At 39.9% G+C, this 20,756-nt stretch overlaps 1 protein-coding gene and 1 long non-coding RNA gene across 3 annotated transcripts in view; one reads left to right on the forward strand and one right to left on the reverse strand.

Moving 5' to 3' along the window:
* Nucleotides 1-864: 864 nt before the first annotated feature.
* LOC136746923 (uncharacterized) lies at nucleotides 865-5,874 on the reverse strand. 2 transcript variants are annotated; one of them, XR_010816446.1, is made up of 3 exons: nucleotides 5,786-5,874; nucleotides 4,853-5,053; nucleotides 865-4,645 (listed from the first exon to the last, which is right to left on the reverse strand). It is a non-coding gene; the product is annotated as an uncharacterized LOC136746923 (long non-coding RNA). The 2 variants fall into 2 exon arrangements; XR_010816445.1 differs by having other exon boundaries at nucleotides 4,849-5,053.
* A 107-nt stretch (nucleotides 5,875-5,981) lies between these two features.
* LOC136746922 (FRAS1-related extracellular matrix protein 2) overlaps nucleotides 5,982-20,756 on the forward strand; it is an 89,432-nt gene continuing 74,657 nt past the window's right edge. The window contains exons 1-2 of the mRNA XM_066699797.1: nucleotides 5,982-11,155; nucleotides 13,793-13,882. Of these exons, the coding sequence (XP_066555894.1) occupies nucleotides 6,124-11,155; nucleotides 13,793-13,882 (5,122 nt within the window). The 5' untranslated portion in view covers nucleotides 5,982-6,123. The remainder of the gene's footprint in view (nucleotides 11,156-13,792; nucleotides 13,883-20,756) is intronic.

Genomic DNA, 20,756 nt, shown 5'->3' on the forward strand with positions numbered 1-20,756 from the left:
AATGTGTTTAATAAGATATTAATTATTCACCATCTACTGATATTATATGGATGTAACCTTATAACATGTTACCTGTTGGTTTGTATGTGTCCATTTTCAGAACCAACACGTGTCATTGGAGTTGTGTTGGGTAGCAGAAATTGCAAATGGTAATTGTGTCTTAAAGCCTCTCAACATGAAAGCTTCCGTGAAAGCTTTCATAAGTCAGCATGCTGCTTTCCCAAATCCATGCACAACTGTGATGGCACAGTGGGCTGTCAACTTTCTCAGTATTGCTTTCCCTAGTCTGAGTCTGTTTGTAGTCCTGGCTACCCCTGCTCTCATATATATATATATATATATATATATATATATATATATTTTTTTTTTTTTTGTAAGTTTAAGCTTATTTTCTGAGGATAACTTCTGAACATCTAAGAGACATTTGATAGTAATTTATTGTGAGCTCAACTGGGGGAGACAGAAGCAGAAATGTTAGTTATTACTTAGCTTTAATAGTGTAGTTTGACTGCAATGAAAGCAACTAAGTATATCATCAAAGGCATTTATAATCCTTCAGTTGAGGAAATATCTAGCTAGGCTTTTACTTTTGTGTTGCTTTCTAAAGAACAAACCATTGTATTTTACAACCTTTTATCTTTTAGTTTTTATTTTATTTTGATGGTGTGATGTGGTGTGATTGTATTATAAGTGCATTTCTTGGAACATTTGTCTAAAATTAGGTTTGCATTTGTTAGTCATGAAGAGGAACAGGCTTGTACAGTTTCAGTTCAGCTTTTTTTGAATGAATTATATTTTTTTCCCACAGATGGATTTTATACTTGACTATACAAAAATGTAAAAGAAAAAAAAAAAAACATGGGGAAGATCATCAGGAAGAACTATAATTATGTTTTTTTTATTAATGTTTTACCAAAATACAGGGTAGCAGTAGTTCAGTTCAGTTTCCCTGACACATACATTAATTCACAGTAACAAAAACCTTCTGAAGTATTTTTCCAGCCAACTCAATCTTCGTGATCTGAAAATAAAAAAATGTGGTGAGACTTTCAATCATCATATTGATGAATTTATGATATACAATCACAGGTTTGTGCTACATGTTGTCTTCCAAGATGGAATTCACCAATATTTAGGCCTATCTCCTGACAAAAAACAAAACAAAAAACAAATAAAACTAAAATGTGACCAGTAAAGTGAACTGAAGGTAAACATATGCACGGATATGGATTATTATTGTTAAACAACCTCTGTGATACAGGTTTTGTCAGACAGACTGCCCTTCTCTCTACGTATTTAAACACCTATGATAAATCCTAAGAAAAAGACAACCGCCATACATCCATTAAATCAAGGGTGCTGAAGAGTTAATTAAGATGGTATTTCCTCCTCGGGGCGTCTCAGAATTGGAGTATAATTTTCTCCAATATCTAATCTGCCATTGCCTGGGCCTGTACAAAAAAAAATGGTGCCACAGAAGGAATTTGCAATGGAATTCTGTTTATAGTTAAACCTAATTAAGAATTTCACAGTCAATGCAATTAGGTCTCCCAAAGTTACAGAAAGAAACAATATTGTTGGGATGTAACGAAGATGAGATAAAGTCTTGAGGGGAGAGGGTGGGGTGGGGCCAATCTAACTCAGGCCTTTGTATGTTAGACAGCATCTTCCCTCCTTGAGAGAAGTCTCTGCTTTTCAATATGCTTAAAATATCAATCTTGCATCAGCCTTTCCCTACATGGAGCAGATAAACTGTCACTGAATTACTCTGCCTGCCAAATAACAGAAAACATTTCATATGGGCAGTCGTTCATATTTATTCTAAGATTAAGAGAATTGGTAATTGCATTTTTCATCAACAGAAATTAATCGTAAATATTCAGCAGTTTATGTATTTTAAAATTATATGCCTTAATTATTAATTATTTACTAATCTGTTACTTCTCCAACAGTCCTTGGGAATACCATTTTTATTTTTATAAGCTATGCAAAGCTTCTTGCTTGTTTATTTTATAATGCACAATTTAATGTGTATAACATGTTGAAATATGTATTTTGGAGCTATAATATGTATATTATCTGTTCATAATTATTTTTTTCCCAACTCTGCAATTTAATATTTGGAACAGTGCAATGTTTACGATACATCCCATTTGGTGTTGGTGAATGGAAAACCTCAGTTGCCCATATATTGTAATTATACACAGTTTATACTGTATAATTGTATGTATCTGCATTCAAAAATCAAACAAAGCTTTTGAACTGGCAATTCAAATATTGGGGGAATCAAACTGCTGTAACACGTAATTGGCCTCCAGAGATCATTCCAGCATGGTGCAAATTGAATTAGCTCCCCTCAGACAGTATTTTCAAACACTGTCTTTCAAAACAGGTAATGAGTATTACAATCAATAACTGAAGCAGGAACAACTATGGGCCTTCACTCATAATACAAACCGGTGCCACAAAATATGTAGTAGGTAAGAAATTAAATAGCTTTGACATTTCCTTACTCAGCACTTTTGCAAAGGAAATTGCACATTTTTATGGTGGAATATCATGTCAGCTATATTCTTAAACTGTAAACAAAAATATATAAAATCAAAGCTATTTTCTCAGTTTTTCTTTCTCTGTTATTTAAATAACATCTTTCATTGTGTAGTTCCCCATTGATTCGAAGTATTAGTTGCTGATGAATGCCAGTTTTTTTAACTTACAGTATTTTAATATGTAATTTTCAAAGAATTGCATTACAAATCTTTGAAACCTACAATTTTATCTTCAAATTTGCTAAATTATATTTTTTTCTGAATGAAGTGTGATGTAATTTCGTTGTTTACTGTGATATATGGGATGTTTTGACAATGGCTATCTACAGCAATGGTGTGGCTTATAAGATAAAAGTAAAATGATAAACCGTTTGTTTTGTATTGAAGGGCTGTGAAAGACATTACATGCTAAAATTGCACCTAACTCTCTCCCCCACCTTGTCTCATATTGGAGCCAAGGTTTTGTCTTTTTCCAGAACCCATGACTACCATTGGTTTTAGGAATTAAATAAAAGACAATATTTCAGGAAATTAATCACCACTGTCTCACAAAAAGTCTGGAGAGCAAAGAGAATGAGATAACAGAAAGGCTGCTGGGATCTCCAAAATGATAAGAACAGAAAAAAAATATGAATAAACAATTGTTTATGAACTCATATCATATCTGAAGCAGAAAAACAAGAAACTGGTCCCAACAGCATCGGCTGATTACTTAATGATAAGTAATAGTTAAATTTTAGTTTAAAATGGTTATCTTGATAGGATCAATTAGATTGAAACAACAACTTATTTATTTAACTTTTTTTATGAAATACAGTGTGGATCTGTGAATAGGCAAAGAAATATCAATGAAGCAATAGAAATGAAAAACAAATTATGCATAAATTCCAAGTCCACATTAGAGCAATGCAGTGGTATGTTGACTTTCTAGAAAGACATAAATAAGTCAGGAGGGTACTTTCATCGGGGGGGTGGGGGGAGCTTTAAAGTAATCAAAGAAGATTGACACATGACAACAGACTGTTTAACCTTAAACTGAGAGTCTCTGGAGGAAATTCAAATTCAAAGTCTACAGCCTAAACACCCGTCACTAGACCCATGGCACTATTTTAACACCAGCTTTTCTTCGCTTGCCTTTTCTAGGAGCCAAATGAAAAAGAATTTGTAAAAATTTGTTTCATTATTTTTGTAAACATTATTATTGACTTTCCTCTCTGTCTCTGGTGATTAGAAAGAGTCCTGTGATAGTTTGTTTTAGTATTAAGTAGAGAAAATAAATAGTTAATCGGAACTTTGAAAAGCAGTGAATGTCTTTTGACTAACCCCTCAGAGACCAGCTTTAAGAGCAAGTTTCCCTTAGTGTGAACAGCTTGACAAGCATATTTATTATTCAGCAAGGCCAGCTGCTGGGGAGAGTTCATTACAAGCTAATGTTAAACAGAAGAATGTGAAATGTACTGATGAAATATCAATACTAGTGTGGATGCCTAAATGAAATACCACTTATAAACAGGGAGGGAACCTTGTGTGCTGGATTGCAATCTACTGTAGGAAACTGCTGGACAGTTTGGGATAGTGCTAAATGGATTTGAAGTGAGATTTCTTGGCATTTCCAATGCAAAACCAAACACCAAAAACGGCTTGTCCAATTTCAATTTCCTAGAGTTATGTAGTCCAAAAGATGGAATGATTGTGTTGAGATATGGGACGCATTGTCTTTCATAACCAGTAGAGATCATTGCTCCATTACAGAACTCGGAGGAACGGTAAGCACTTTTCAACGTCTTTTTTTTCACCACTTCACATGTTCCGAATGCGATTATTTTTAGCCATATTCTGCCGAAAAGTCTCCAGAGGACAACTACACATGTGTCTACTCAGAAAGCAGCAGCTGATAAGAGAACAGAATGAAGCAGCTGTTGTCTAATGATGACCTCCCAACTTTTGCAGTCTCCTCTGCTGCTCCCTGGATCTTGCTGTGGCAGTGGCTCCAAGCTTGTCTTTCTCATGTCTCTATCAGGAGGCAGGTGCTACATGTCTCGCTGCCCCCCCACCCCAAAGTCTCCCGTGCAGCAGTGGAGTGCTCAGCTACATTTCTGTGGGACGAAAATCCTCAAATCACTGACTGGAGTCTGGTGCATGGATATACTGCAATAAAGTGTAGGGTTGCATTTGAGAACACTGTAGTATTTTGCTTGTAAGCATCTTCTTAAAATAAATAGTACTGTATATCTAAAGCGAAACACAGATTATCTTTATTTTTAAAGGCAGCAAACTCAATGAAGACTACCAAGCTTACCTACAAGATTAGAAATGTCAAAGTCCAATATATAACAAGCCCACCTGACCTTCGACATCAAGCAAATGCCATGTTTGGTTAAATACACTTTACAGCACCATTGTATGATCATTCTTGCATTTTTCTTAGCCCCAGTGTTCAAGTAAGGAATAGATGTTCCAGGCTGCAGAGTCGCAGAGAAAGAAATTGCCCATCCGTGGCAACCCTTGACAGTAACGAGATCAAAAGCTACAGTTAAAGCAGTTTTATTAATTTGACTGAAATTCAGGGCCTCCTTGGAAAGAGGCCAACAGATTACATGTGAAAGTCGGTTTATGTTCTCAGGTCAAATGCATCAGGACACTTTCATTATATTGAGATAGCTGGGATAACATTGTTTTAATGATATAAATGGATGCATGATACACAACATATGTTGGTAATATGGTAGTCTATGAACTAAATCCCAAGTTGAAAACGTGAAGCATGAAAAGGATAGCCTATAGAAACAACTGAAACACAAGAGGGCGCAAAAGGATCTACTTAATTCGTTCTGCACCAGACGAAAAGTACAAACCAATCATCAGTATATGGAAATAAAAAGTCTATAAGAACGATATAACCCTTTCTAAAGATATATATTTAGAACATCCGTATTTTCTCTAATGTTGCTATCTATACATGTTAAAATGCTCTGTATTTTTGTATTTTATTATTTGTATATTTAAGCAGGTATGCATATTTTCAGTTGACTGGAATTATAACGCTTTCACTTGTAATTTATCGGCATGCAAAACACTTAAAACATATATGCACTACAAATACACCAGTAACATAAGTAATATGTTAGGCTATATTATTATTACTATCGTTGTTGTAGTTGTTGTATGCATACTCTCTCCAAAACCTACACAAGTCATTTTTTGCATGAACCACAAAACCACAAAACCCAACTCACTTCTCTGGGTCACATCATTCAACCCGCTGCTGCTCCAAGCCACTCTCAGACTGTCGCCTTCAACCCCCTCCTCCTGAGACTGACATCAACCGCAACCATTTACAACCTGGCAAACCCCGTAAATAGCACCCAATGGCTGGGAGAAGAGGGCGTGATTTCCTTACTCCGGGATCCCAAGTGCCTGAAGTTTATAACACAGTGCAGCTGCTGGAGGAGAATGCAGTGTCTGCGCGCTGCAGCCTGTGCGCGATTTTGCAAGTTTCCTTCAATCTTCTTTTAATTTCCCCCCCCCACCCCCTTCGTGGATCTCCACCTGCACCGTGACTCTTATTTTACAGATGCCTGCAAAGATGCATGTGCAGCGGCGGCAAAGGACTGCATGCACAGCTGCGGTCATGTCCTGCACACTGCTGCTCATTGCGGGGACTCTGACAGGTAGCACCTATGCCCAAGTCTTTGACAGTTTTGGATTATCCTACGCCTTGACTTCGGGACCGACAGAAGATGCCATCCTGGTGGCTAACAATGGCATACGAGTGCCCTTCGGGAGATCGGTGTTTATAGATCCCATCAATGACTTGGTCATCCAGGTCCAACCGGGAGACAGATGCAGCATTACAGTTTTGGATAATGATCCTTTATCGCAGAGACCGGGACAGCTGTCGCCGAAAAAGTTTGCCTGCGACTTTGGACCCAACGACGTGAAGTACTCGCATTTCGGGTCACGGAGCCCCTCCAAGGACAGGGTGAGACTGCAGCTCAGGTATGACACTCAAACTGATACTATAATCATACCGTTTATGATGGAGGTAGAGGTCGTTTTCACGCAGCTGGAGGTTTTAACGAGAAACATGCCACTTACTGTAGAAAAGCTGCTGGGCACCAGCAATCCGATTGACAGGAAGATCCTGGAGTTCACTTTTGATAGAAACTCGCAGGTCTGCAAGATCTCTACTTTAGCAGGTGGCAGTGGACTACCACAATATGGCAAACTCACTAATAATGCCAAAGTGGGAAAGCTGGTAGACTGTGATGAATTCATCAAATTAGATATACGCTATCAACACACATCTGCAAACAGATCGCCAAACAGGGACTATATTCCCATGGCTGTGGAACTACAAGATAAAGAAGGCAACCTGCTGAAACAGGAGTATTTCCAAATTATGGTGCGCATAAGAGAAGGAGAGGAAAACACTGCCCCCAAGCCCAGTTTTGTAGCTATGATGATGATGGAAGTGGATCAGTTTGTCATGACAGCTATTACCCCAGACATGCTGGCTGCAGAAGACACAGAGTCAAATCCTGACGATTTAATCTTTAACATCACCTCCCCGCTGTCCTTTGAGGAGGGCTACATTGTGAGCACTGACGATCGCAATTTGCCAATCACTTCTTTTCATCAGGGGGACCTCAAAGATCTAAAAATAGCTTATAAGCCCCCCTCTGTGGACGCTAACACCGAGAGAATTTTCCAGATCAAGTTTGAAGTGGTGGACACAGAGGGGGCTGTCTCTGACCCCTTTGCTTTCTTGATTGTAGTCAAACCGATGAACACTCTAGCACCTGTTGTGACCAGGAACACAGGTCAGCTTTTATACGAAGGGCAGTCCCGGCCCTTGTCCAGCTCTCACAATCTAGAAATCAGTGACGAGGACAACTTGGACAATGTCAGGGTCACTGTTATTGATGGACTGAGGCATGGAGAGCTCACCATTCTGGGCTCCAGGAAGAAATTTTTCACCCCCACAGATCTCAACACTGGAACTGTTATTTACCAGCATGATGGGAGTGACACCTACAGTGATAACATTATCTTCAGGATGACAGATGGGAAGAATGAAGTTGAATTTCTCTTTCCCATCACTATAGTGCCAACTGACGACGAGCCACCGATTATAAATGCGAATACTGGACTTGTGTTGTTTAAGAATGAAATGATGTCCATTTCTGCCTTAATTCTCAGTGCAGCTGACATTGATTCAGAAGATTCCACCATTAAGTTCACAATTGAGCCTCCATTCTCGACCATTGGGGAGGTTTTGCTGCGCCAGGTTGAGGCCCCAGAAGACCCCAGTTCCTGGAAATTTATAGCAGAAGATGAGGTGTATGAAAAAGTAGTGACTGAATGGCTGCAGCAGGATATTACAGAGGGGAAAGTGTTTTATAGGCACACAGGACCTCACAGCACCAGTACAGTCATGGATCAGTTTGTGTTTCGGGTTCAAGATGACAATGATCCACCGAACCAATCAGGAGAGAGTGCTTTCATCATCAAAGTTCTTCCTGTCGATGACATTCCCCCTGAGCTCTACCCTGGGACTACTCTGCTGATGACAGTACAGGAGTATGACATAACTCATTTCCGGAAGAAATACCTGCGCTACACTGATTTAGACTCGGAAGACAGAGACTTGAAGTACACTATTGTCAAGCCACCGACTGACACTGACGAAAACAATCCCGTCGAGCTGGGATTTATTATTTTAACGGAAAGCCCTGACACTGTCGTCACTGAATTTACTCAAGCACAAATCAACCATCATAAAATTGCATACAAACCCCCAGATCTGGAACTTGGAATCACTGCACATGTGGTTCAGTTTCAGTACACTGTTGAAGACACAGCAGGAAACAGCGTGGTGGGCACCTTTACCATCTTTCTGCAGCCAGTGAATAACAAGCCTCCTCAGATAATGAATACTGGCTTCACGCTCTCAGAAAGGGGCACACACATAATCACAAGCGCAGAACTGGACACCACTGATGCTGACACAGACAACGGGCTAATATCATTTACGCTCACTCAGCCTCCACTGCATGGCCAGGTCCAATATACATTCACTGACATGACTGCGGGAGATGCATTTAACCTAGATGACATTCTCAATGGCAGAATCGCTTACGTCAACAATGGGGATGAGTCCACCAGTGATTCGTTTCAGCTGGATGTCACAGACGGGGTTCATGTAGTAACCATAACTATCAGGGTCACTATACAACCCATAGATGATGAAGTGCCAACCATTATGCTCCCCGCTGGCACCATTGGTTCCTACATGGATGTCCTGGAAAATGGTGCCACCGAGATCACGACCAATGTCATTCAGGGAAGGGATGAGGACACCGACGACCTTATGTTAACGTTCATCGTTGAAGATGTGCCGGTCTTGGGTGAAATCTTAGTGAACGGTGTGCCGTCTGCACGATTTACACAGGCTGACATCATCAACGGGCTGGTGGTGTACGCCCACACAAGTGGAGAGATTGGCCTCAATAAGAAAGAAGACTATTTCAATTTGACCCTGACGGACATGTCTGACGAATGGACTGTTGGGGGCAATACAGTCACGGGGGTCCGAGTTCAGGTCACCATCCTCCCAGTGGACAGCCAAGCTCCAGAGGTCACAGTGGGTCAGCAGTTTGTTGTTGTGGAAGGGGAGAAAAACGTCATTGGTTTTGAGCACATGAGTGCTGTGGACAACGACAGCCCTAACGATGACCTCCTCTGCACCATCATTGTCCAGCCTACCTCTGGCTACGTTGAGAACATCTCCCCTGCTCCCGGGTCTGAGAAATCACGGTCAGGCACAGCCATCAGTGCTTTCACCATGAAGGACCTAAGACTCGGCCACGTGTATTATGTACAGAGCATTCACAAAGGAGTTGAGCCAGTGGAGGACAGGTTCACGTTCAGGTGCTCTGATGGAATCAACTTTTCAGAGAGACACTTCTTCCCCATTGTGATAATTCCCGCAAATGACGAGAAACCCGAGATCTTTATGAGAGAGTTTGTGGTGATGGAGGGCATGAACATTGTGATTGACACTCCCATTCTGAATGGTGCTGATGCTGACATACCCACCGATGATTTAACATTCATAATCACGAAGCCACCAAAGCATGGTTTCATCGTTAACCAGCTAACCACAGGTACAGTGCCAGTAACCAACTTCACCCTGGACCAGATAAAGGAGGCCTCCAGCATTGTGTATGAGCACGATGACTCGGAAACCACAGAAGACAGCTTTAATGTCATCCTGACTGATGGGAAACACACAGTGGAGAAAACAGTTATCGTTATGGTTATTCCAGTGGATGATGAAACGCCAAGAATGGCAATTAATGATGGTCTGGAAATTGAAATAGGCGAAACAAAAATAGTGAACAATAAAGTCTTAAAAGCAACTGACCTGGACTCTGAGGACAGTACACTGACCTATGTCATTCGCTATGGGCCTGGCCAGGGCTTCCTACAGAGAAAAACCCCTTTTGGTGTGGAAAACATTACTGTAGGAATGAACTTTACCCAAAATGAAGTAGACAGGAATATTATCATATACATTCATAATGGACAAGAAGGTGTCCGTGACCTCATCAAGTTTGACGTCACCGATGGCATCAATCCCCTCATAGACAGGTACTTTTATATCACCATCGGCAGCATTGACATGGTTTTCCCTGATGTTGTCAGCAAAGGGGTTTCTTTGAAAGAAGGCGGGAGGGTGACGCTGACGACGGACTTGCTCAGCACAAGCGACTTGAACAGCCCAGATGAGAACCTGATGTTCACAATCACCCGGGCCCCTGTGCGGGGGCACCTGGAATGCACAGATTCGCCCGGCGTGCCCATCACTTCCTTCACACAGCTGCAGCTGGCAGGGAACAAAATCTACTACATTCACACATCCGACGATGAAGTGAAGATGGACAGCTTTGAGTTTGAGGTCACTGATGGCTACAACCCGGTTTTCCGCACTTTTCGGGTGTCCATTTCAGATGTGGACAACAAGAAACCGGTCCTCACTGTGCATGGCCTGGTGGTGACCGAAGGCGATACCAAACTCATCACCCCTTTTGAGCTCACGGTAGAAGACAGAGATACAGTTGACCTTCTCTTGAAGTTCACCATCACGCAGGTGCCAGTACACGGGCAGCTACTGTTCAACCACACCCGACCAGTGACCTCCTTCACCAAGCAGGACTTGAACGAGAACATGATCAGCTACAAGCACGATGGCACGGAGTCCCCAGAAGACAGCTTCTCCTTCACTGTCACTGACGGCACTCACACTGACTTCTATGTCTTCCCTGACACTGTTTTCGAAACCCGCAAGCCACAAACGATGCACATCACGATTGTGTCGGTGGACAACGGTGTGCCTCAAATTGTGGTCAACAAAGGCGCCCCGACCCTGAGGATCCTGAGCACAGGGCACCTGGGGTTCACCATCACCAGTAAGGCACTGAGATCTGAGGACAGAGACAGTTCTCAAGTTTCCTTGACCTTCAAAGTAACTGTGGGACCTGAACACGGCTACCTCATCAACCTGGGCAAAGGGAATGACTCCATCACCACTTTCAGTCAAGGTAAGAAACGTTTTGAATACCTGAGGCTCTTAAGTCATGTGTTATAAAGAAAAACAGCAGAAGGACAGCACATTTTTTTTCAGAAAATAATATTAAACACTTTTTTCTTATTTTTTGTGCTGTATTAATTTCAGATCATTAAAAGATCAGTACTACAGTGTGAACATTTGCTTGAAACAGTGTCAGCTTGAATGGGGCTTGCATGAAACAGCAGAATGCAACATTTGCTGTTTTCTGGAGCTGCATGTTTTGCTTGCTAATAATTGTTCTAAAAAACATTCCTTCTTGGAAAACTATATAGGGAGTGAATTAACCTTTTTTAATGAATAACTGAAAATGGAAATGAATATATACATTCACATGTGACTGAATGGCATTTGAAGATTAAACTAATAAGACTTGTGATAATTAATTACATTAAAACAAGTAATATTTCATGGTTATAACGTAAGGATATCAAGGATCTTCATTCAAAGTTAACAAAACAAAATAAAACTAATTTAGTTTTAAATTAGTAATTGAAAATGATTCCCTGTAGCTTTCAGCTAAAATATTTTAACTTTAATGTTTTGAAATATCCATAGAATATTTGACTTTGTGTAAGACATCATGAACACCAGCTAAATGTATGTTGGATTTCATCAAGGTTGAGTGGTAACAATTTCCTCTTTCTGTTAAAAGATCAGTGAGTATCTACCGAAAAATATGTTGAGGTTTGCCTTGTATTATAATGCTCAAATAGTTTCTGCTCTCTATTGTTAGCCTTTAATTTGGTCTGCAGTAATGCAAGTGTATTCTGTTTCTTCTTTAAAATAAATCCAATTGGTGTTCAATTTATGACAGTGGGAAATTCCACAGTAGCTGTCTTTGCGGTGTAATAACCTGGCAATTACTTGTTTTCAGAAAAATAGAACAGGTTTCCAAATGTAATCACAGGTCTCATAATCACAGCCTTACACCACAGGTACAACAGTACAATAAAGTACAATATGCAACATTAACAGGATCAAAATGTTTGCAAATAGAGTAACATGGGATGAAATATTACTAGAATGGCATTCCTCTATTATCCAGATATGATGCCTATACTTGTTTGCAGTATTGCCATTGAAGTTATGTATATATCTATGTATGTATATGTATGTATATGTATGTAGCCTATATATTTATTCATAGAAAGAACAATTTATTATTATTATTATTATTATAACTTTTTTATATACTGGTAGTTGTAAAATCAATAATAGTCATCGAATATTTAGCCTTTGAATATTTGTTGTAAATCATGAATTTTCATATGACCTGCCTGCAGATTCTCGATACATGAGGATTTGAAGACAATGCACAATAGGGTGATATAAGCACATATTTTAAAAATTGGCCTCCCTTGGGTTATCCTTCACATGAACACCACTGCAGTATTAATAGTGTAAAGAAGATATATCGAAATGTGTCATTAAATGGTTAGCAAGGGCTCAATTAATAATGGAAGAATTAATTAATATAGGAACTTAAGGCTTATGGAGTATGTCAGACTGAACAGCAAAGCATGAAAACCTCCAAGTGACAAAGTAACTTTGGCAGGCATTCACCAACCTAGGAGAAAATTACTAGAAGGCACAAACACTCAACTTGATTAGCAGAATCTTTCCATGCAATCTCTTCTCAAAAGATGCCTGCTAAATATCTGAGCGCAACATATGCATGGAGGGGGGGGTCCTATGTAAACCCTCTTTGAATCTTGGAAATGTACCAATTAAACTTTGCATCAGCATGCCATGTTTATGATTTTAAACAAGTGTGTCTGGGGAGGAAACCTGCCTGTAACCATGCAGGCGTCTCTTTAACGTATTGTAAAACCAGCTAGGGAGTGAGGCGAGGGCGGCAGTCTGGAAACAAAAGAGATGCGCCCTTTTTGTCAGCTGAGAAATATTATCTGTTTTGAAGACACTCCATCCTGTCTCTCATTAAGCTATTGCCAGTTGATCTGGAGCCCTAAGTTGTCTGACCATATCCATTTTATAATATATTTTTTTAATTGTTAATTTGCTCCTTTTTGCCAAAGTGTGTCTAAATACTTGATAATTGGGTCAGGCGAGTGTGAACCTGAGTGCTGGAGCCCGAACACTCCTGAACACTTGCCCTTGCCTATCCCTGTGTTTTCTTTATTTATTTTTGAAGTATTATTATTCCATATCCATAATACCTTCTGTAGGTGAGAAGCATGCCTAGAAGCATGTCTTTCATCATTGCTTTTCTGCACAGTACAGTAGCCACTTCAGTGAAACTGCACACAGCAAAAAAAGCAAAAAAAAAAAACAGAGGGAAATAAAAATAAAGGAAATTATGCATTTCAAAATTCTGCAAAGGGGTTGCTGAGAGCAATATTTTAATGGTGTTAGTTACCTATTCTTGTCTCATATCATACTGTGCATATTTGTAAACAAGCATGCAATTAGATGGTAGAAGGGGTGATGTACTATATTTTCTAAAATAAAATGTTTGTAAGACGAAAATACAATTTCCCATAATCAAACACCGTGTCTGAAAATATTTGAAAAATGTGTTGCTGCGTTTTAAAGAAACATCCACTTTAGTTTGAAACACAAATAAAGTACATGTATTTGATCTTTTAAGCGGACATTGATGACATGAAGATCTGCTATGTCCTAACGGAAGGAGACAATGCCACCAGTGACATCTTCTACTTCTCCATTGAAGACAAAGGTAAGTCCTTTTCGCTTCATAAACCCCCTCCTGTCAAGTGCAGTACAGGTTTCCAGATGTAGGCTTGGAAACCGAGTGTTTGAAGGTACCTTTTGTTTGTCATTGAAGCTGGGTCGGCTTTCACACTTTATGCGGATGGATTTTTACAGGGGAAATCATAAAATCTCCGCTGAGCTCATAAAATATAAGCCTGACTGGCTTTTAAGGGTAGAAAAGTAAATCGATCTTGTCTATAAAACTGACAGGCGATCATGATAGCAGATACCTAGATTTCATGCACAGTCACTGACATCCAGAAATCCCAAATATTAAACATGAAAGGCGTTTTGTAGAGGTAGTTGTTCTCCCCAATGCTTATTGAAGATGTTTTAAAGTGTAAAAACTTGTCTATACTAGATGGCTCACGTTGATAACCAAGCAGACAACAAAAAAACTGATATATCAAAAAAGATAGTTTAGTCTGGGGGTCTGAATCAAACTTGCAGTACTAACACGGGCAGTAACCACTTGTTATCATTTAGGGATCTTCAGGTCTTTATACTAGTTCAAACATGAAGTGCTCACAAAGGGTTTGCATTGATAGTTAGGCATTTTGAATGTCTGGTTCCTACTGCATTTAATGTCATAACTGCTGTTTATCATCTTTAGTGTCTTGTTTTTTGCCCCAAGAAGACAGTTAAGTAATTTATTGTATTTCTATTCTGGATATCAGGGAAAATATTTCTGTTCTGTTGCTCATTATTTAAATGAAGGACATGGATTCCAAAAGCTTTGTGTAGGAGTGCCTATCATTTGTGCCTTTAAAAGTACTGTAACACTATGCAATTCCTTCCTAATTTCTCTAGTTTGTGTTAGACCTCCGTTTCTACAGGAGGTTTGTGCTTTATATTCATAATATTTGTATTACTTAACATCCTGAGGTCTTATTCATGCGTTGTGCAATTCTGAAAGGTTTCTCTAATATGCTTCATGTCAGTGCAATTCGAATCACTTTCTGAAAGCCATATTAATACAACTCTTATCACGGCAGATAAGAAAGGTAATGCAGAGTGTTGTAGAACATATTGCTTGGATGTCAAACAAAAAGATGTTGCCGATGATGCATATTCTTTGGACTCAATCAATCGTGTAAAGCAGTAGATTTGTGCTTGGAAAGCTTTTATTTTTCCCACCAACACATTGCAGTAGTTTGGTTTACTGCTAAAGCACTTGTGTGTGTGTGTGCTTTTGAAGGCTTCTTATGGTCTAGAGGTTGAATAGAAGTGCCCCAATTAGCCTCTTGTGTCAGGACCTCTACCTCCTGCCAGGAAGCCCTACATAGCTTTAAAGAGTCCACTTGAAGGCACAAACAAGAAACGAGGACTACAGTAAGGCTAAAAAGTTGAAAGCCCCTCCCTCTTAAAAATAATTGTTATATGACATACTGCAAGAAAGCTAAATGAAACCCCTAGGCCATCTATAGCAGCATTTCTTAGGGCCATAATTATAATTAAGTGGTTTATTATAAGGCTCTTTAGATTCAACTGGATGTGAAAAGAAAAGTAACTCATGCAGCCATCACAGGGGCAGCAGCGCCATAGTATTTCAAGTTCTCTTCTATAGGGGAGCTTCACCTCCATTCAGGCTCTCTGGGGAAAATACATCTGGATGCTCATACTTGTTTTTAGTGATGAATTGATTTCTCAGATGCTGTAAGGGCTTTGCTCAATTCATGTCCTTTGGAGATGCCATGAAAACATTAAAAAAAAAAAAATATATATATATATATATATATATACTGCATATGCATACAAGGAATCTTGTACCTTTTCTAAATTGAGTGCTCCTCTCACGGCCTTGTTTTCCATCCCCACTGTCCAATTGTGCAATAATCCATCATCGCTCACTGGGCTGAAACCATTTATCTTTGTCAGGTATAGGTCACTGGAATTTACAGACATTAATAGGGCCTGGCTTTTAGGTATGTAAGCTGTTTTTTTTTGTTTTTGTGCACAGTGAACGATGATGCAGTTCCTTAAAAAATAAAGGAGAGGGGGAAAAAAAGAAAGAACCCTGGTAGTGAAGCCTTTCTTTTTTCCATAGTGGTAATCAAATACAAAATACATTTGTGGCGTACTTCTTTCCCCCTAAGTTGTACAACAGAGTCCAGTTTTAAATACAGGGGATTTAAAGCCAAGGCCTGATAATCTCTGTGCTGGTTCAGCACTGTAATTTAAAGGTAAGGAAAATCTGTAGTGCTTTTAGACTAAAAAGGGATGCCTAATTAGAGGATTTATATGCCTGTGTCTTGAAGAACACCTGACATTTTAGGCAGTGTTGGTCAGGTGAGTTGCATTAGATTGGAGGTTAATATCATGTATCTGTTTCTGTTTTCTACTCTCTTTACTGTACACTGCACATCCTAAAACAATTATCGGTGTTGCTTTGGCAATTCAAATTGCATTAAGTTACCCCCCAGATTTTAGGATAGCTGTAATGTTTTGTTTATAGTGTATTGGCTCTAGTTTAAACAGGGAATAGGGGCCTGTGTTTGTCTCTTGACTGTGTTCATAAAGCACGAAATGTGCCATTAAGAGTTGTATACATCAAGCGTTAACCATCCCAGGAAGTCCATAAGACTCCCGTGTCCCCTTGGATTAATCATTACAACTTAATATTCAGCACTTACAGTGTCAAGTTTCTGAAATATGCATCAACCTTCTCACCATCTACCTACGGAAACAGTAAGTGGCAAGTTCCTGCAGACTGAACGTCATGATTTTTTTCAGCAGCCGAATCTGTGCAGTGACGCTACTAGTTGGCACGTCTAAATATGACCACACACAAGTGTCTAACAGTCTCTGCTGCCCACTTATCTGATGGCTTTCTGACACTTTTTTCTCCTTTCATTTTTTTAAAGCTTAGCCCTTGAGTACTCCACACCACAAGGTTATGTTTAACCCCCTTTGGCCCCCAAACCCCCCAGCTTGCAGTAACATCTCAGCTGTGTGTATCTGAGCTACTTGCAGGAAAGCTGGGGAGTTTTAATTCTTTGTGAGGTCAGAGACAAATGCAAGCCAACTGTGGCTCTGTTCTTCTTATTCATTTAACCTACTTGGAGATGTCAGAGTTGAGCAGGCTTGTAATGCAACAAAGATGTACAGGTGCTAGTTGTGTTATTGTAGTTACATTTTGTTGTTTACCTGATCTCCTTTTCTCCAAGAGTGAAGCTAATGTAAAAGTGAATATAAAAGGGTGTCTCTCATTATATAAGACATATCTTCTCTTGTGAATTAATAGGATAGCTTAAACGACCTTTGCGAATGACTTGCACTGCTTTGAGAATTAGGACTGGCAGTGACTTTCTCCCGCTGTGTGTGTGGTCTCCCAGGGCATGCAGATCAACTGCCAGCAGTGTGAATGCCTCATCCGGGGAGATTTTTGTTTTCTTTCTTTCTGATTGTTCACTGTAATGTTATTTTGCCTCACCGCTGCTGTACAGGGGCAAGGCGTGCAGGAAAACTGTTTGTCTTGGGTCGTACTCACACTTGCGAATCAAGCCAGAACACTTCGAGTGCGAAACCAGCCAAAAAGGAAGCAAATGTCTTGGTAGTTTCTTCGCCTAAGCAAACGCACTTCATCTGGTGGGAATTAGGTAATTTCAAGTTTGATGGAAGTGACCAAGAAGAATTGAAAAATGAGTTAATTTGCCCTGCATTGCTAAATACATTTTCCCTTTTTTCTCAATTTGAATTGATGTGTAAAAGAGAAACACTGAATTATGTATACTGTTTTTAACTGTAGACGGATGGCTATGGGCATTTTAACACCAAGGAAGCTTATTTATCTCAACATAAATTATTATTATTATTATTTATTATTTATTCATTTGGCAGGTACATTTATCGAGGGGAATTACAAAGTAAAAGTAATCTTTTTTTCTTTTAGCCTTACAGATTTTGGACTTTCTAAGCTCAGTCCTGGCTGCATTACTGCAGCTACAGACAGATTACCTGATATATTTTGAAGTGTGCATAGGTTTGCCTGGACAAATAACCAGAATCCCATGGCACTGAGAGTGTTGGCACAGTCTGTTGACTCCTGTACTGTACAGCGGGGAAGCTTGGCAATGACCCTTGACCTCAGCAAGTCTGGTTGAATGCCAGTCAATCTGAAATGCTTTTGATTTCAAAGCTAGTGACCTTGAACAGCACTAAATTCTTTCTCCATACAGTGTCCTCCAAATAGACCATATTGAAACCCACAGGGAGGGGGTGGGGTGTTGGACATGGCCTAGCTGAATGGCAAGGGCAGATAAATGACATGCAGGCTAAAACCTTTCATAGGGTCTGTAATAAAATTGGGTTTATAAAGGATTATTAGCACAAAGAGACCATGTGAACTATTTTTTTTGTGGTTGTATGCAAATATCTTCTATGCAATCCATCGTTTCCCGAGCAGATATTCAGCAAACCATAAATTTTAAGATAACACAGGCTTTGAAATCCTGTCGTCCTCAGGATAATCTATTGCTTTTGCATTCTGTTAGCAAACAGTGTGCTAAAGAAATGTAGTATTGAAGCTGAGTTACCCTGTGTAGGTAGTTAATTAATTTTAAAGCAGGGTAACTAGTAAAAACACAGACAACAGATTCTCAAGTGAAAGTTAATACAAATGACAGGAAACCTGAAAATACATCCTAGGCCCTAGTTGATGAATTACTTATTAAAACGGTACATGTATTCCAACATCACAAAAACTTTTACAATACATTTTTTTCCAGTGTGATAGGGGGGAATACATATTTGGAAATCAGTTTAAATTCTACTTGAAGTTATTTGTATTTCCACATTTCCTGAAGAGACAGTTTATGAACTTCAGAGTTTATATGTTCTTGTTCTGGATATTCACCCCACAAGCACTTTTTCTCATTTTGTTATGTTACAATCTGGAATGAAAATTGATTCGATTAGGATTCTCTCCCTTTGACTTACACCACATTCACAACACCTTGAATGTGCACAATATTTGTATATTGTGAATCAAAAGTTAATGAAACATAAATTATATATGTCAGTTGCATAAGTCAATACTTGCCAGAACCACATTTGGCAGAAATTACAGCTGTGAGTCTTTTGGGTAAGTCTCTACTAGCTTTGCTCATCTGGTTACTGTAATGTTTGACCATTCTTCATGGCAAAATTGCTCAAGCTCTCAAGTTGGATGGGCACCATTGGTTAACAACAACTTTTAAGTCTTGCCACGGATTCTCAACTGGACTGAGGTCTGGGCTTTGACTGGGCCATTCTAGGACACTCAGCTTCTTGTTTTTAAACCACTCCAGTTTAGTCTTGGCTGTGTGTTTAGGATCATTGTCTTACTGAAAGGTGAACCTCTGCCCCAGTCCAAGGTGTCTTGCAGACTGAAGCAGGTTTTTCTCTAAAATTTTGGCTCTATCCATCTTGTCCTCAATCCTGACAAATTTCCCAGTCCCTTCTGATGAAAAGTATCCCCATATTATGATGCTGCAACCACCATGCATTACTGTGGGGATGGTCTCAGGTAGATGAGTAGAGTTGACTGTGCACCATACATAGCATTTTGCATTTAAGTAAAATTTTGGTCTCATCTGACTAGAGAACCTTTTGCAACATCTTTGCTGTGTCTTCCACATGCCACATCCCTGGCCCTGAACTCTGTAGCTCCTTCAGTTAGCATTGGCTTAATGGTGGCTTTCCTGACCACAACCTCCTTGCCCAGTCGCTTAGTTTCGTAGAATAACCTTCTCTAGGCAGCATCGTGGTTGGACCATATTCTTTCAATTTTTGTGGATTTAACTGTGTTCTGGGGGATGTTCAAAGTTTGGGATATGTTTTTATTGCCCAACCCTGACTGGTCCTTTTCCAGAACTTTTTCTCTGACTTACAGCGAGGGAAAAAAGTATTTGATCCCCTGCTGATTTTGTACGTTTGCACACTGACAAAGAAATTATCAGTCTATCATTTTAATGGTAGGTGTATTTTAACAGTGAGAGACAGAATAACAGCAAAGAAATCCTGAAAAACGCATTTCAAAAAAGTTATAAATTGATTTGCATGTTAATGAGGGAAATAAGTATTTGACCCCTTCGACTTAGTACTTGGTGGCAAAACCCTTGTTGGCAATCACAGAGGTCAGACGTTTCTTGTAGTTGGCCACCAGGTTTGCACACATCTCAGGAGGGATTTTGTCCCACTCCTCTTTGCAGATCCTCTCCAAGTCATTAAGGTTTCGAGGCTGACGTTTGGCAACTCGAACCTTCAGCTCCCTCCACAGATTTTCTATGGGATTAAGGTCTGGAGACTGGCTAGGCCACTCCAGGACCTTAATGTGCTTCTTCTTGAGCCACTCCTTTGTTGCCTTGGCTGTGTGTCTTGGGTCATTGTCATGCTGGAATACCCATCCACGACCCATTTTCAATGCCCTGGCTGAGGGAAGGAGGTTCTCACCCAAGATTTGACGGTACATGGCCCCGTCCATCGTCCCTTTGATGCGGTGCAGTTGTCCTGTCCCTTTAGCAGAAAAACACCCCCAAAGCATAATGTTTCCACCTCCATGATTGACGGTGGGGATGGTGTTCTTGGGGTCATTCCTCCTCCTCCAAACATGGTGAGTTGTGTTGATGCCAAAGAGCTTGATTTTGGTCACATCTGACCACAAGACTTTCACCCAGTTCTCCTCTGAATCATTCAGATGTTCATTGGCAAACTTCAGACGGGCCTGTACATGTGCTTTCTTGAGCAGGGGTACCTTGCGGGCGCTGCAGGATTTCAGTCCTTCACGGCGTAATGTGTTACCAGTTGTTTTCTTGGTGACTATGGTCCCATCTGCCTTGAGATCATTAACAAGATCCTCC

The sequence above is a fragment of the Amia ocellicauda genome, chromosome 3, assembly GCF_036373705.1.
Source record: "Amia ocellicauda isolate fAmiCal2 chromosome 3, fAmiCal2.hap1, whole genome shotgun sequence".
NCBI classification, from domain to species: Eukaryota; Metazoa; Chordata; class Actinopteri; order Amiiformes; family Amiidae; genus Amia; species Amia ocellicauda.